The sequence below is a fragment of the Apteryx mantelli genome, chromosome 6, assembly GCF_036417845.1.
Source record: "Apteryx mantelli isolate bAptMan1 chromosome 6, bAptMan1.hap1, whole genome shotgun sequence".
In the NCBI taxonomy this organism is placed as follows: Eukaryota; Metazoa; Chordata; class Aves; order Apterygiformes; family Apterygidae; genus Apteryx; species Apteryx mantelli.
The window spans coordinates 21,047,892-21,063,664 of NC_089983.1; the positions used below are offsets into that span (position 1 = coordinate 21,047,892).

The 15,773-nt window shown below is 37.9% G+C and overlaps 1 protein-coding gene across 1 annotated transcript; it reads left to right on the forward strand.

The window, feature by feature from the left end:
• Nucleotides 1–4,663: 4,663 nt before the first annotated feature.
• ZSWIM2 (zinc finger SWIM-type containing 2) lies at nt 4,664–14,350 on the forward strand. Its single transcript, XM_067298624.1, is given in 9 exon segments — nt 4,664–4,807; nt 4,958–5,034; nt 6,177–6,217; nt 7,931–8,147; nt 8,408–8,659; nt 9,613–9,697; nt 10,526–10,647; nt 11,934–12,087; nt 13,703–14,350. Coding segments are annotated over 9 exon segments (1,740 nt in total).
• The last annotated feature ends 1,423 nt before the right edge of the window (nt 14,351–15,773 follow it).

Below are 15,773 nucleotides of genomic sequence, written 5' to 3' on the forward strand. Positions count from 1 at the left end.
CTCACAGAAATCAGTGCTCTTTTGAAGAAACTCAAATCCAAAACTTATGGCAATTGCCTAAAGATTATTATTATACAATAGTAGTAGTAGTAAAGTAAGACAGCTGATCAGGACTCCATTGTGTCACTGTCAATACACACTGAGAGGACTTGCCTCTCCTTAAGATGTTACAGTCTAAACAGACAAGGCAGGGAAGAGGAGAAAAGAACCATTACTGATAGAAAACTGAGGCACAGAGTAATCTGGCTCAAGGCCACTCAGGAAGTCTGTAACATAGCGAGGATGATTAGAATTCTCTTCAGTCCTGGTCTAACATTAAGCCAGAAAACTATCCTACCTTTCAAGCCTTAAAATATTTACAGTTCTTTTTTATCACTAATTTGGTACCTTTGACAGGAGGTAGCTTCTATCTTCAGGACAACTATTCCAGAAAACTAATCATTCTCTTCATTCCCAACATTTTTGATCCTATTATTCAGTCAAGGTTTAAAAAGTCCCTCATTTAAATAAAATTTCTTACTGTCCTGCTTCACAGTACTTGGAGGTTCCTGGGATAAAGAGACTGTGAAACACACTTGGTAATAAATATAATTCATTTTCAGCCACAGCAGGGAACATCTGTCAGCCTGGACTCCACAGAAGAAGAAACACCTGTTTTTTCAATCTTGTGGGCTCAAGCACAAGACAGGCACATATGTATAGGAGAGCACCAAGGCATACCAGACAGAATACAGAATGCCAAGAAACACAGGCACCCCCCCTCCCCAGAGCATGCAGAGGTCAGTGTTTCACAGAGATATTTGGGGAGTGGGGAAGAAGCAAAGGTGGAGGCATTCTCCATCCCTTGTGTCCAAGCACTGCCAGCACATGGAAGAGAAGACAAAATCTGTTTGGAGAAGAATATGAGTAAAGCATACAGTTTAGAATTAGGATGCTCACCTGGAAGAGGGAATGTGTCAGATTACACAACTGTCTTCCTCTGCTCATGTTATACTCAATGAGTGTTTAATACAGAGACTATCCAAAAAACAGGAACTGTAAGTTGCACAGGATAGTATATGAACTAGCATCACCTTATTGCTCTCCTGCCCAGTATATCTTGACTTACAATAGCACAGTTGCAACAAGAGAGGTGCAAAGTACCCTTTCCCATGTGGTTTCAAGTAGTTTAAATTCTGGAAGTCAGAGACTTCCCAAGTAGGTGGAAGATGTAGATTTGTCCTTCCACAAAGAGACATGGGAATTGAAATTTCATCTTAACTTTTCTCTTCAAAATTGAGTTCAGAATTGGGCTCCAGCAGTATTCAAAATTTCACCCCATAAGCTGGAGGGGAATCCAGCACTGTCTGGACACTTGATGGTAACAGTTTAGAAAGATGAAGACAGACAGATGGTGCTACATATATGCCTCTTACAGACTCAGCAAGACTTAGTAGCTCAAGTAGCTTGCATGCACTGAAATGAAAGATAAAGACCTCATTGCCTTAAAATAAAAAACAAAAAACAACAAAGAAGAGACACCCACTGTTCAAAGAACATTAGAAAAATAAAAAACTTGCACTATTAAGCAGCAGTTGTTTCTAAAGGTCATTAACAGTTGGATTCAGCCATACAGTGTGAGGGCTCTCAGAAACATTTAAGCTGCTAGGCCTGCTGGCAAAGATACCTACTGGCTGTTCTGCTTTGAAGGTGAAGAAAAGAGTGTCACTTTGCCCTTTGTAACATTTCAAGAGGATGAGGATTCGAAACACCTGTACTCTGAGTCTAATAAGCCCAATAGACCAAAAGGGGAAGAAATAACCAGACTGATTCTAGAACACCAATGGTTCAAAGGGCAGCCATCACCTTGTACAAGCAAAATGACACATCTTGCATTATGTCACAGAACAATTCATGCCTGCAAACAGAAAGGATCAGTCATGTTATATATGTATGTACACACACACAACTAAATTAGAACAATATTTCCCATTTGCTCTGTAGAAGGCCTTCCTGTACTATGACTTGTAAAAAACATATGCCTAAAATATCCACAGTGTAGCTGTTAATCTATAACACTTACAATACAATAAAGCATGTGGCACATATCACTGAATGCTGGTGATCCTAAACAAGAGAAACTAAGGAATAATTTCATACAGGCATTGACATCTGTCCCTCCTGCCAGAAATGCTCTTGCAATGTCATGGAGCCTACTCTCTATCACAGATGTCGTATTTGTCATCTCCTTCTCACCAGCAATTTATATCCATTTATAGGAATATGTGTGTGTTTACATTTATAATCCTATCTTCCAAATGTACAAGCAATGCAAGGTACATACTTTGCTAGGTCCATTCCTCAAACTTGAATTTTTCCAGTACTTTTCCACATTCTTGCTGGTCTATCTAACTTCATTTCTTAAATATGCTAAGGATGTGGCTACTCATAATTCAAGTAATGAAACCACATCACTCAAAGCAAATAAAAATCATTATCTATTTCCCTATTCAGAATTTCCAAGACTTAAACATCTATACTGCTTCCTTAATTTACATGTATAATTTTCTTGAAAATCCTCTAACCACTTGATTAGAGCACCACTTATACTGCTTAAACTAAGGTTCAGGCCTTGAACCTTTTTCAGGGTTCACTCTGAAAAAAACTTCAAATGAGTCTTCTGCTACCCAGAGTTTGCAGCTCTAGGATCCACAGTATGAAAGTAATAGCAAATGAACTCAAAGCTTTCTTCCTAGGCTGACTAACAATAATAAAGTAAGAAAACAGGGCACCAGTTGTATAGCACACTTCATTTTCAGAAAGACTGTAAGTTACAGGGGTAAAATTACTGAAAACACAAGTATACCACATCCAGTCAAAAGGCTAGTAGGAACTTTAACAGGAACTAAAATAAGCACTGAAAATTGTATAACCCACAAGACAACACATTGTGCTTAGCTATTGTCAAAACTAAGGGCGAAAAGACTTGCTGTTGGTATGTTGCTGTATGGCTGTGAACAGGTCTACTGGGGAACAGACCTTTTTTTTTTTTGTGAAGAGTAATTTTCTTTTCCCTAAATGTCATTCATGAGAGATGATGGGGATGAAGCGATGAGGATGAAGAAAAGGACATGAACAAGCTGATCCAAGATATTTTACAAAGTCTGTCACATCCAGCTAAAATATTATACTCTGAGGACTTGCTTAAAAATGTTTGCACTCTGAGATTTGGTCCAATGCTACTTTGCCAGCTCCCTGCCCTTTAACTCTGCCCTGCTGGCAGGGGCTTTATGAATTGGTTGAAAGAATAAACTCATAGGATTATTTGACACATCACTCAGTTAAAAAGAAAAGCAAAGACCTCACTCAGCGCATTCTCTCTCAGTCTTTACTACACTCATTTTCAGACCTTATTTCATACTTGTCACTTCAGCCCTTCCAGTTCAACTTGCCCAGTTGAGTTGGCTCAAGTCAAACTTGTGACCAGTTCACTTGACTCAAGTCCCTGTATCAAGTACTCATGTAGTGCTTTCCACACCATTGTTTTCTGCCCCAGGTGCCAGGGTCCCCAGCTCTTTCTTCCACAACCTGGCATTCAACAGATTCCTGTCTAACCTTGTTCCCACCTCCATATCCACCTAGATCAGGGTCCTGCAGCTATATCAGCTTTTCTTCATCTACACTCTTCCTCCACCATCCAAGATACAGATCCGTGCTGACATGGCACAAAGCCAGACCGCAGTCTCTGGCTGCCTTCCCACAGCCTCACTCATCTCCCCCGCACCCCTCAGGGCCCCACCATCCTGCCCCTCCGGCAGCTCTGCTCCACCTCTGTCACTTCCCAGCAGGGCTTAGCTGTTTCTAAACTAAAGAGACACTTCAGAGAAGACTAGCACAAGACGAAAAGAAGGCTTTCTTGTGCCTTTAAAAACATAATAAATAAAGGGCTGTTGGATCCCTATTACTGCATTATTTCTGTTTATATTCCAGGAAAAACTACGGAAGTGTTTTCAACACTGAGACTATCAACTGTTTGAAGAACTGATACAAATATTTAACAGAAAGTGAAAATAAACGGACACTTGTTCAAAAACCTATAGGAGGTGCAACAGTTCCCCCTAGTGACTGCAAAAGAAATAAAAAAATCCACCTAGCTTCTGGTTACTATTTTCGGAGTTATTTAGCTATACAAAAAAGCACATAATAAACGACGTGTATCTCAACTATGTTAGAAAAGAATCAAGGACTGTCAAGCGACAGAGAACAAAGTCAAATGAGAAGGCGATCCTTAAGCTTCTGAAAAAGCTCCACCGATAACGAAAAGCAAGAACAACACTAACAATTTACTGCAAACGCTCACAGCTTTACAACGTGAACACTGCGACGCTGCAGGCAATCGGCAGGAGCCAGGCGCCACCCCGGGGAGACAGGCCGCAGCCCGAGGCCTCGAGGCCGGCAGCGCAGGCCGCCACCGCAGCCCCTGACGGGTCCCCTAACGGACCGGGCGTCCGTTAACCGCCGCCCCGCCGGCCGCGCGCGCAGCCGGGCAGAGGCGCGCGCGGACTGGTGGGCGGGGCGGGCGGGCTGATGAGGCAGCCCCGCCGTTTCCATGGGAACGCGCGGGCGCAGAGGCGGTTGCGGCCGTTGCGGCCGTTGCCCCCGCGCTCGTCGGCGCCCCCCAGCCATGCCCCGGCGGCGGGGGGGCGGGAGCGCCGCGCTGCGGCGGCAGCAGGACCGGGCGCTGAGCAGCACCATGCGCGTCGCGCGGGAGCTGGGCCCCACTGCCTTCCTGCTGCAGGAGGACGGCCAGGAGGGCGCGCCGCTGCGGGTGCGGGCGGCCGGCCGGCCGCCCTGTCCTCGCCCGGGAGAGCGGGCGTAGCCACGCTCCGCTTCCAGACCCTGCTGCTTGAGGGCTGGCGACTTCCCTGCCTCCCGGCGGCCGTAACTAAGGACTGCTGCTTCTTGGTGTCTCTGACAGGTGTTCCTGGGAGAGCCCCACTCGCGCACCTGCTCCGCCTTCCTGAAGGAGAAGGCCCTCTGTAAGCACATCTGCTGGTGAGTCGGTGTCCCACGGGGCAAAGCAACACGGCAGTGAGGACAGCAGTGCCAAGAAAGGGCTGCCAGCAATGGAGGAACTCCTGGAGGTCAAAAACGTTACCTGGCAAGCTCAGATGTTAAATTTTAATGTCACATTTGGGAGCGGTGTGCGTGTGGTGATTCTTTGTACAGGCTGAAGACCTCAGAGCCTATCTGTATAGTCTGATTTATTTCTGCAAAAGAGAACTGAGACAGTCATTGGAGCAAAATATATGTACAGTAGTGGCATCTACATAGCATGCTGGAATTACCAACAACATGTGCCCTTTTTTTGTTTTTAATGCCAGAAAAAAAGAAAATACATATCAGGGCAGGTGTGCTTATGTTGGAACAAAAATAAATGTGATATCAAAAATAGTCACATGAGATCCAGATGGTTACTTCTTGGTTATATGATACATATATATTTCAGACTTACAAAGAAACCCATGCAGCTTCAGCCACAACTGGATAAATCTGAGGGGAGAATTTAGAATGAAGCCAGGAATTCTTCAGGGTCCAATAAACTGCCTGATATAATCAGAATTCAATTACGAACCACACCCATTAACCTGAAGTGTAAAGAATAAGCTAGCGCAACCGTGATTAGGGATTAAATTTCAGTGCTAGAAAACAGTTTACAAGCTGAAGTCTACAAATCTTACCAGTACCTATTTACCTTTGTAATTTTTTGTTCCTTAAGGTTTTTAACTGACAAGCAGAAGTGGTTTGCTGCTGCCAGCAGTAGTTGTGCCCTTCTCTTTTCCCTATTATGGATGTATTGTTTATCTCAGGATTTGATGGGCTGAATCAAAACCCACTAAATCAACAGAAAATTACTTTTTTGTCTAAGTTAGATTTTTGGCAGTCTAGTGAGAGTAACCAGGTCACTGAAGGAATCAAACAAGCTCAAGGAAGTGACAGGAATATGAGCTCAGAGTGGGACTATCTCTCTGATGGCAGTTTTCATTTAAATTTATTAAACTGAACAATTTACTACGTTAAGATAACGTAAGTCTGCATAGGACTCTTAGCTGTTTCACTTATATTGTAAAACTGAACTAACAAGTAACTTTAGATTGATGTTTTCACTTACTAGATATTTTGATTATACATTATAGGATATTGCTGAAAAAGTACTGATTACCAAGAGATCATGAATGTAAGTATTAGACTCTTTTATGGCTTGCATGTAGAGCTTACCAATTTTAAATGTCCAAAGCAATATCCTCTGGAGTTTGGATAAAATTTGTTTATAGCTCATTATCTGTTTTCTCTTCCTCTCCCTCCTCCACCTCAAAAAAAAAAAAAAAAAAAAAAAAAAAAAAGAGTTTAGTGCTCCTTAGGCATTTTCCAGTTCATTTCATTTTTATGGTACAGAACACTGTGTTATGTCACTGATTACAACTGTAGTTTCAGGAAGAATGTAAACATGGAAAAAAACAAACAGTGTTACAATTTCAGATATATATATATATAATAAAGGCTATTAATTTATAAAAGCACCTTGTACTGAAGTTAATCCAGAATGCTCTCAAGATGCTTGCTTTAGCAATTTACCAAGTGTAGTCACAGATAAATTTGGTGCTTCACTTTATAAGAAATTAGCTATAGAAGTATAGTTCATCTTTGATTACCTTTTTGTAGTGAGTCCTTCAGCATAAACTAAAATAACTGCCATGTCTTTTCTAGCTTAGGGCAACATTTCTACTTTGGCAGTATTTGGACTGTAGTATTTCATGAATACTGCCAATGTCATGGAAATTCCCCCTCAGACTTCCAGGGATGGGTGGAAGGAAAGCTGTACAAAATGTAATCCATTACTGATTTTGATATTTGTGACCTTCCATCACCAAAACAATAGCTTTCTAATACAGAGGGTGTAGTCTGTATACCCAAGTTAGCTTTCTGACCTGAGTCAGGATCATTTCCTTAAAAGTTCTTACAGCTTAGGCTATTATGAGCCAGATTCTCAGCTGCTTTGCTACAGTTCCTTTCATAGAACTTGTGTGGAAAGAGAGATCAAATAACTTAAATATCCCACAAAATAATTAGTCTAAATATCTTTTCCTGGGTAGTAGCCGTAACAAAAGCAGGTAAACACAAACCAACCTTAAAGAATGGCTAGCATCCAAAAAGTTGCTGCAAAAACATGTATACATGCAAAACCAAACATCTTGTAAGTAGTCAGAACCTAGGTTGTGTTTTTCTAACAGAACTAAATTTTAGAACACTTTGCTTTCTGAACTATTGTACAGACAAAATAACTTCAGTGAGAAGTGAGCAGGATTTCATCTTAACTCATGAACAGAAGCTTTCTTAACTGTTTTCTTGCTATGGTATATAATGGTGCGTGGTGTCAGAAATGATGGTGCAAGGCTTAATTCTTTAGCGTTTGGAAAGCATTTTAGCTTATTGAACAGAGACCACTAGAGAAATAAAAGCATTATGCTCTTTATTTTTCCAGTAAATAATATTTCTAAAAATACCTCCACAGGTGTTCATTTCCAATGCTTAGAATTAAGAACTTTTTTACTTGGGCTTAAGCAATTCTATAAAGGCCTTTTGGACTGAAACATTGTTTTGACTAATACACATATTTAGTGAAACAAGTTATTCTTGAAAATTTCCTTCTTTAGAAACATCTTGGATTCATTTTTGCCTTGGACACCATTTTAGATGAGAACACACATAAGCAATATTGTTACAGTTTCTATGCAAGCTATATAAAAAGATTTACAACATTTTGGGGGCTGAAACATACTGAATATATTTGACAGAAATGGTCCCTACTGCATTTTATAGATGGAGAGCTATTACAGGTAAGTGCAGAGTTCTGCTGAAAGGCTTTAATTTTTATATTTACTTTTGGTAGATGCTTTGAAGTTGGGTCTTCTGGAAAGAGAAATTGAGGATGTGCTTCAGCGGTTACAACAGGAACAGACACTAAATCCTGAGCAAACCCTCTTCTCACAAACATTAAATGAGGAGAATGATAGATGCATTCATCAGAAAGAAGTTGGTTTAGAGGATGTCTGTCCCATTTGTCAGGAGGAGTTACTAAAGATGATGCTTCCCATCACTTACTGCAGGTGAAGTATACAATCATTCTTTGTTTTGCTATATTTCTAATTACAGAATGTTACAAGGATCTCTTAGTGTAGGTAGCTTCAATTCACAAGAATATATGACAGTTGTTATAGCCCTTTCCAATCCAGAAAATTCAGCAGTCCCAGGAGTTAAACTGTGGAGGGCAGGGGAAGGAGGAAAAGGGAAGACTGCTTAGTATTGCTATGTGATTTTCCTAGATGCTTATAGAAAGATTACGTAAATTGTCATTTGTTTTCTGCAGATACAGCTGTGGTAACAATGTACACATAAAATGTATGAAAATTTGGGCTGATCACCAAGATGAACTGGGGACTGAGTCTGTAGTAAAGTGTCCACTCTGCAGGGAAGAATTTGCACCTCTAAAGCTCATTCTAGAAGAATTTAGAAACTCTAGTCAACTTGTGACTGCAACAGAGAGAGCAAGACTGGATAGGCACCTCAGAATTCCTTGTAATAATTGCAGGGTATTTCCAATTGTGGGAAAGTGCTACAAGTAGGTATTTTTAAATCAAGATTTTGACAGTACAGCTTTTTGCTTATTCCTCTGTCTTTATTATGAGTAACCAAACAATTTCATCCACAGAGTAGACAATATTATTTCTTCTGATTCAACTGCAATTAATTTCTGGTAAATTCATGTTATAAAATTATCTAAATAATAGACATAATTGCTAACGGTGTGTGAAAGGAATCATCATTCTAGAATTCTCTACCAGTTTACCAGTGTTCAATCTGAGGAAGACTTAAAGCGCTTCTTACATCACCACTACTTATTAGAAGGCTTGGCCTCCTCTGGTTGGACTTACTGAGAACCATGGGCAGTTTAATTAGCTTCCTGCCTAAACAGTACCTTGGTCCAGATAAGCGGTGTCACTTCTATGACTGTCTGTCAAGGTCATCATGTGGACTAACGGCTTTTTTTCTTCATGTTTCCTTTGAATCAAGTTCACATCAAATATCAAGAATGTTTGATCATTTCAGGTTAAGATGATTGTTCCCTGTAAAATTATAATAGCTTGCAAATAATTTAGAATAATAAAAATCCTCACTTGTAAATTACAGAGCCTTATAGCATAAATTTAGATTTTATTCTGCTTTAATTTTAAATTACACTTTTCTGAAGAGCCTGTCCACAAAAACTTCTCTATGAAAGAAATAATAATTGTTTAGCAAAATGAAGACTTTTTGCCTTCATGCATACACAATGTGTGCCTTATATATAAACAAACATCATTGGTAAAGAAAGTATTAAAAGTGTAAAAAGCATTAAAGCATAAAAATTTTTAAACTCTTTTTTGTGCAGTACATCTCCAATACAATTCTGTAGTCCTTTTGTCTTTTTGCATTGTCCTTTTCCAACTAGTAAATTTAGCTCCTCCTGTATCATGAAATGCTAACTATTTGTTATCCTAACTCCTTACTCTGTGTTTTTGTTTTTCCTTTTAGGTGCACTGAGTGTATTGAGTATTACCTATGTCATGAATGTTTCATTGGCTTTTGCCATTCTCCCCATGTCTTTGTCTTCAGACAGGTACCAAACAGGTTTTCTTTTTTGTATCCTACGCTGACCTATATAGTATTAATTGATCTCATTTTCCTTAGACAAATCATGCAGAACCTGCATTGAATTAGACTTAGCTAAAAGCAATATATAGAAGGATATTGAGATGTGAAAATTTAACACCTTAAAGAGCTTAGTTATCCTCTGCCTGTGTAAATTATAATTGTGGCGCCCTTATGTGGACAGTAGATGCAAATACATCTTAGCTTAACCTACCTTTCCAGTTTCCTTATGTAGATAAGGCCTTATAGTTGGCAGGGTGATGCAAAAAAAGGGTCATAGTAACCAACAGTAAATGACAAGGCCTAGAACTAGAGCACGGAAGCCACAAAATTAAGGAGCTCAAGTGTTTCACTGAGTTTGTACTGTTCTACAGATAGCTGTTTATTTTATACCATTAGGTCACTATGTAAAGTCAGAGCTGTGAAAATCAGTGAATTCAGGTTACCATAACAACCATAAATGAATACGTTTAAACTTGTCTTTGAACTTCATTTTGCTACCACCTTGTCTGCAGATTTCTAGAAATATTAGCTCTTCAAGTTTGCTTCATGAGTTGTCTTAAAAACAATGAGAAATTCTCCAAGTTTTAGTTCAAGACTTTAGCTGTTTTTTGTTCCAGGCTTTGCAAAAGTTTGAATAAGAGATTTCACTTAAGATGTTTGTTAGTTGTATTTGCCTCAACAAAAATAGTTACAAAACAGATTTGTTGAATTGTTCTCAGCGCCTCTTTGCATCATTTACAAGAGAGTTTATATCTTGAGTTCAGCTTGTCTCAATTACTTTTGCACATTACAGAAGAAAAATAAGAGGTGGAGATCTCTTGAACAGCTTTCAGAATTATCAGCCCAAGGAGGAAAATTTAAAAGCTTTAACCCAGGAAACAGTTCTAAAGAAGCAGTATTACATCTTCAGGAGAAGTAAGAGCCAGTTTTTTTCCATACTATTTTTTTATGAGAAACGTGAAGAGTTCTTTAAACAGTTTCTTTACTTCAGCAGTATCTGAAAAAATAATAATTACTATACATAGAGCAATAAATATATTTTTTAAAAAGCATATAGTAATTAGTACTTCCAATATAGCAACAAATCATCTTAAAATAGTTAAGAATTAATTGTACTTTGCAAACTAAGTAATTCTTTTCATATGGTTTAGAAACTTATACTACAAATACTGAAAAAATATTTAAAGTTTTCAGAGTCAAAATATCCCTTGGTTAACAGTATTTAAAAAAAGCCATCAATTTTTCACTCTTAAAAATTTGGTATAACAAATGATGATGAGAACTGATAGCTTTTTTGTACAGAAATGAAACACATCATACAGAGAGAAATAAAAGCTTTTGCTCTTCTCTGTATCTGCCACATCAATGTACAAGGCTTCTCACCAGCAAAATAGTACTACCTGATGTAGTTGCTGCATGCATAAAAGATCAACATTTAGAAAACCTCAGAAAGGCACATTCCAGAATCATCTCAGAAATGAACCGGTACTATTCAAATCAAAGACTGCAGATATTTCTACATCCTTGTATTATGAACATCTGTTCAAGGTAGTCATTCTTCTATACAATAGAAAAACCTTCACCACTATTTGAAAGTTGATCAGACTTTTATTTCTGCCTTACTCCTCTGTCAAAACTATGAAAAAAACGTACTAAGAAGAATGATTTACTGAGATGTTTATGCAGACACTGTGCACCCATAATTAAAAACTAGAAAAATGCCACTTACTGCCAAAGCAGACTACAGAATTAGGTTTAAGGGCTATAATTAGGAATCTGGATCCAAATGAAAGCAAGATATGATCCCACATAATTTCAAAACAAAGGTAGCTTTGCAAGAAATTAGAATATTTGGGTTAATTTCTTGTCCCTGTCACAAATTCTGAGCTTGGGTCATGGAAACTTTTGTACTTTTGTACTATTGGGTAAAATTTAATGGCTTATATTATGCAGCTGTTCAGGCTAAATGAACATATTGGTTTTCTGGGAGGTGTGTCTGCTCATACCTGTCATAGTAAGATCAACATCACTGGAATGGCTTTCATAGCAGCTGTGGTTTAGAGGATTGTTTATCCCATTCAACAATTAAAGGTACTATTAAAGAGAAATTTCTATCAAAAGCTAACTTATCATTCTTGTGTTCAGTTTTATTTGCTGTTTCTCCTGATTTACTAAACTGTTTTTTCTTTGTTTTGTTTTAGGACTAGTTGTACCCCAAAGAGCATTGTAAAATCTTTACCTAACATTTTAGTTAGAAAACATAGTCATTTACTTGCTCCAGGTATTCAGTATAGATGCTGCTTGAAGCCATTTGACCTTGGTCAACATGTAAGACTCCTACCATGTAATCATAAGGTAAGAGAAAATAAATTCCTCTAAATGTTAAGGAGCCACATCTTAACCTGTTAGCTTGTAGCACATCAGTTTTTCCACAACTCGCACTGGTACCCTCCAGTACATAACTTAAGTGAACCCTCAAGGCACCACTGTTAAGGGTGTTCATGTGGCTAGTCTGCAAGTTTGCGTGCTGGTTTCACTGCATGCCTGAGTCTTAATAGCTGCTTTAAGACGCAGGAAGCATATTGATCAGAAGTGGCAGCTAAAATCAATTTGTACAAACTGATGGCAGGGAGCAGCATAATCAAATGGTCTGATATGTGATTCTCTGGTAGTGATGAACCAGACTGTCAACTAGTTCAGTCTGCTTTCTTATCCTTGGGGTTCGGACAATGTGAAAAATATTTGAAACAAATATTGTATCAAGGATATGTATATAGTATGAGTATTAGTGACAATTCCAATACTCTTCACAGTTCTCTGTTGTTATTGATGTTTACTTCTCTACAGAACAAATTGTGAATAACGTGGGAAGCAGTGGCTACACATATTCCACTTCATTGTACTTTTGTTTAGGAGTTGAGTTTGGTTCACTATTCATTTTCCTCCAATTCCCAGTGCATTTAGCAAGAACTCAGTAGCCTCTTGAGCAAATTTAAACATTTAAAAATTTAGACTAGATAATGTTATTTTGCAAATATTTAATCTCTGGGGTATTGAAATATTGTCTGTCCAGGTTTGCTAGTTAATGGACTGAAGCCAAATTAAGCAGCTTCTTTTGGTGATCCGTAGCTAGTATCATACCAAGTTAGCACCCTGCCAGCCTTTGAGAAACACATTACATCTGCTGGGAAGTTTCTAATTTCAAACATTTAGCTGTGCAGCCTTGATTTGTCTCAGTACTTTTTGCAAAAAGGAGTTTGTCTGAAACATGGGGAGCTTTGTGCAAGTCAGCAGTAAATTTCATAATTTAGAAGTATATATTACCCAGCCAACCTGTCAGGTTCATCTTTGTTGGTTTGTACCAGCACCCCTAAACAAGTCCACAGAAGATACCCCTTTTCAGCTTGATTTAAATAAAGCTAGCTTACCTGACTAAAAGTATTTTTTCACTGATGACATGATAGCAGCAATATAAATTCAACCCCTTGATTTGTTCACTTGCGGGGTCTTTGTTACAATCTCAGTAGTTAATGCCCTTTAGATCCACAACTGATGTGGAACAGAGTAAAAAAAAAACAGAACTGGGCTGAAAGGGAAGGTTAGCGGAATCAGCACTGATTCTTTGTGTTAGTGAACATGTATGTAATTATATCTCTATAAGAGTTAGTTGAAGTCACTTGATTATTGAAGCACCTTAAGAAATGTGATTTAAATGTCAGTTTACAGCGGGCAGTAAAACTTATATAACTTTTTTCAGGCTGTCTGTACCCAAAGTTTAGAATCTATTCATCATATACATCAACAACATAGCTCCCCTGGTGATCAGTGAAGTTAGTCTGGGCTTGCACACATCAACTTAGAGAAGAGACTTTTTTGAATTACTGTTATATGCAAGAACAATAAATTGATTAGCTCATATTTAGCTGAAAAGTATTATCATGCAACAGCTGATTTATTTATTTATTTAAAGTTTCATAGGGAATGCATTGACAGTTGGCTACTGCACCAAAGAAACACATGTCCTATTGATGAGTATGTTGTATACAATCCTCTGATTTGGAAGGATACACCAGCCAAACATGAAATCCACCCAACAGGTTCTCATAGAAATGTTAGCAAACTTGCAAAGCAAGTGGAACCAGAAATTTTTATATCTGGAAATGGATTATTTCTCAAGCGAACATTATCTGAACATACATCAGAAAGCTCTCAGAGTAGCTTCAAAAAACTTTGTAACAAAGATGTGCCAGACTCTCTAAACTCTTTTGAGACATCATTTTCCAGGAAGTCTGATACCATTAGATCTAGAAAGGATGACATTCATAATGCTGAGAGAAGCCCATACCAGTTTGACCGCAGCAACATGAACAAAGTTGCTTTTAAAAAAGATATGGACTGTGAAAATTCCACAATTCTAAGATATCCCAGGGAGCTGAATTTTGAAATCAATCTGGGTGCAGCAAGCCATTCCTCAAAAAGGGACAATAAGGATGCGAGAAATGCCAACTATCAAAGCAGGCTTTTAACAAGACTACTACCTAAACATAATCATCTGAACATTAAAACAGCAAAAATAGATTTATTATTGGAGGGAATTCCACTGCATATCAGCTCATGATTATCTTGTTTTAGATAACATAGCTGTATGTTTATTTTCCTACTCCATACATAAGATTTCATAGAGAACAGGAAACAAATTAATAAATGATCAGATGTCATGAACTGTAGCTACTACAAAAATTAACTTGGTGCTGTGGGAAACTTTCAGGCTAAATCTGCTCAAATAAACACAGGAACTGATATGGCTGGTGTAGATGTGTCTCAGAAAAAGAAAGTCATACACCTGTAAAATTGACACTCTTTCTTATTTGCAATTTTTAACCTTCAGTCAAAGAACTTACTCTATAAAGAAATGTAAAATGCAAAAAGCTTTTATATTCTTGAAAGACCAATTAGATAAAGTATCTTATTCAGAGCTGGAATAAATGAAGCCAAACTAGTATTAATATTGCCAAAATAATGGTATCAAATCTGCTGTTTTCAATGAGTAATAACAAAAAGCAATCTAACACAGAAAAGAAGCTACTTATAATCTCAGATAAATTCTGTAAGATGTACTATGGTTTAATGATATCTAATGCTCAAAAGAGGAGCTAAGCTTCCAAATGTTAAATGGGAAACTCAAACTTAGGCATTTTCATATATACAGCCAAGCCAAAGAATTACTGAGCCTAAAAATTATTTCTCAAATGGCAATATAATAAATTTAGCCATGTAATTTTATCTTATTATACTTATTCCCAATAAGTGTAATAAAGATTTAAACCCATTATTACTTATGAAAGTAATAATCCCAGCCCCATGTTTGGCTGCCCTAATCAAGAAACGGGAATCAGATTTAATGTGGATATAGATGTCTGTCTTCAGTAGAAATGGAACAGACACTGTGACCAAATTAAGAATTGGTAAATTTTTGAGGATGAGGATAATAACTTTCTTTTATCATTGGAATGATGGTAATCATAGAAATACACATTTTTAGTGGTATTTAGCAAATAAAGTGTGTAGTGAGACAGGTATGTTCCTGGACAATGGATGACTTCAAGGATATTTAAATAAAAATTAAAACATTGATAACTTTTTAAAACTATTTATTATATTGCATAAGCTATAACATTTTACAAATCTTAGTTACATTTTCAGCAACAGATACATTGATACTGTAGTAAATACACTGAGAAATGAAGACACCTCTGACAAAATATAAAAAGATAGAAATACTTTTAAAAAAATGGTGACTATTAAGCATCTTTCAAATGAACAATATCTGTATTAGAGCATTTCTGAAAATGATTGCCAAAGAAATGAAGCGCTTGTTTGAACGTACGGCTCCAACATGCAAGGTGGTGAGCACAGCCAGTGCCATCAGCTCATCTATGCTTCAGCACCTCAGAGTTGGGTTTTAATGAGCTTCATGCTCTAATGAGTACTAAAAAATGCCTTTCTACACAATACCAGGATGCTGTGAAAACACTTACTTA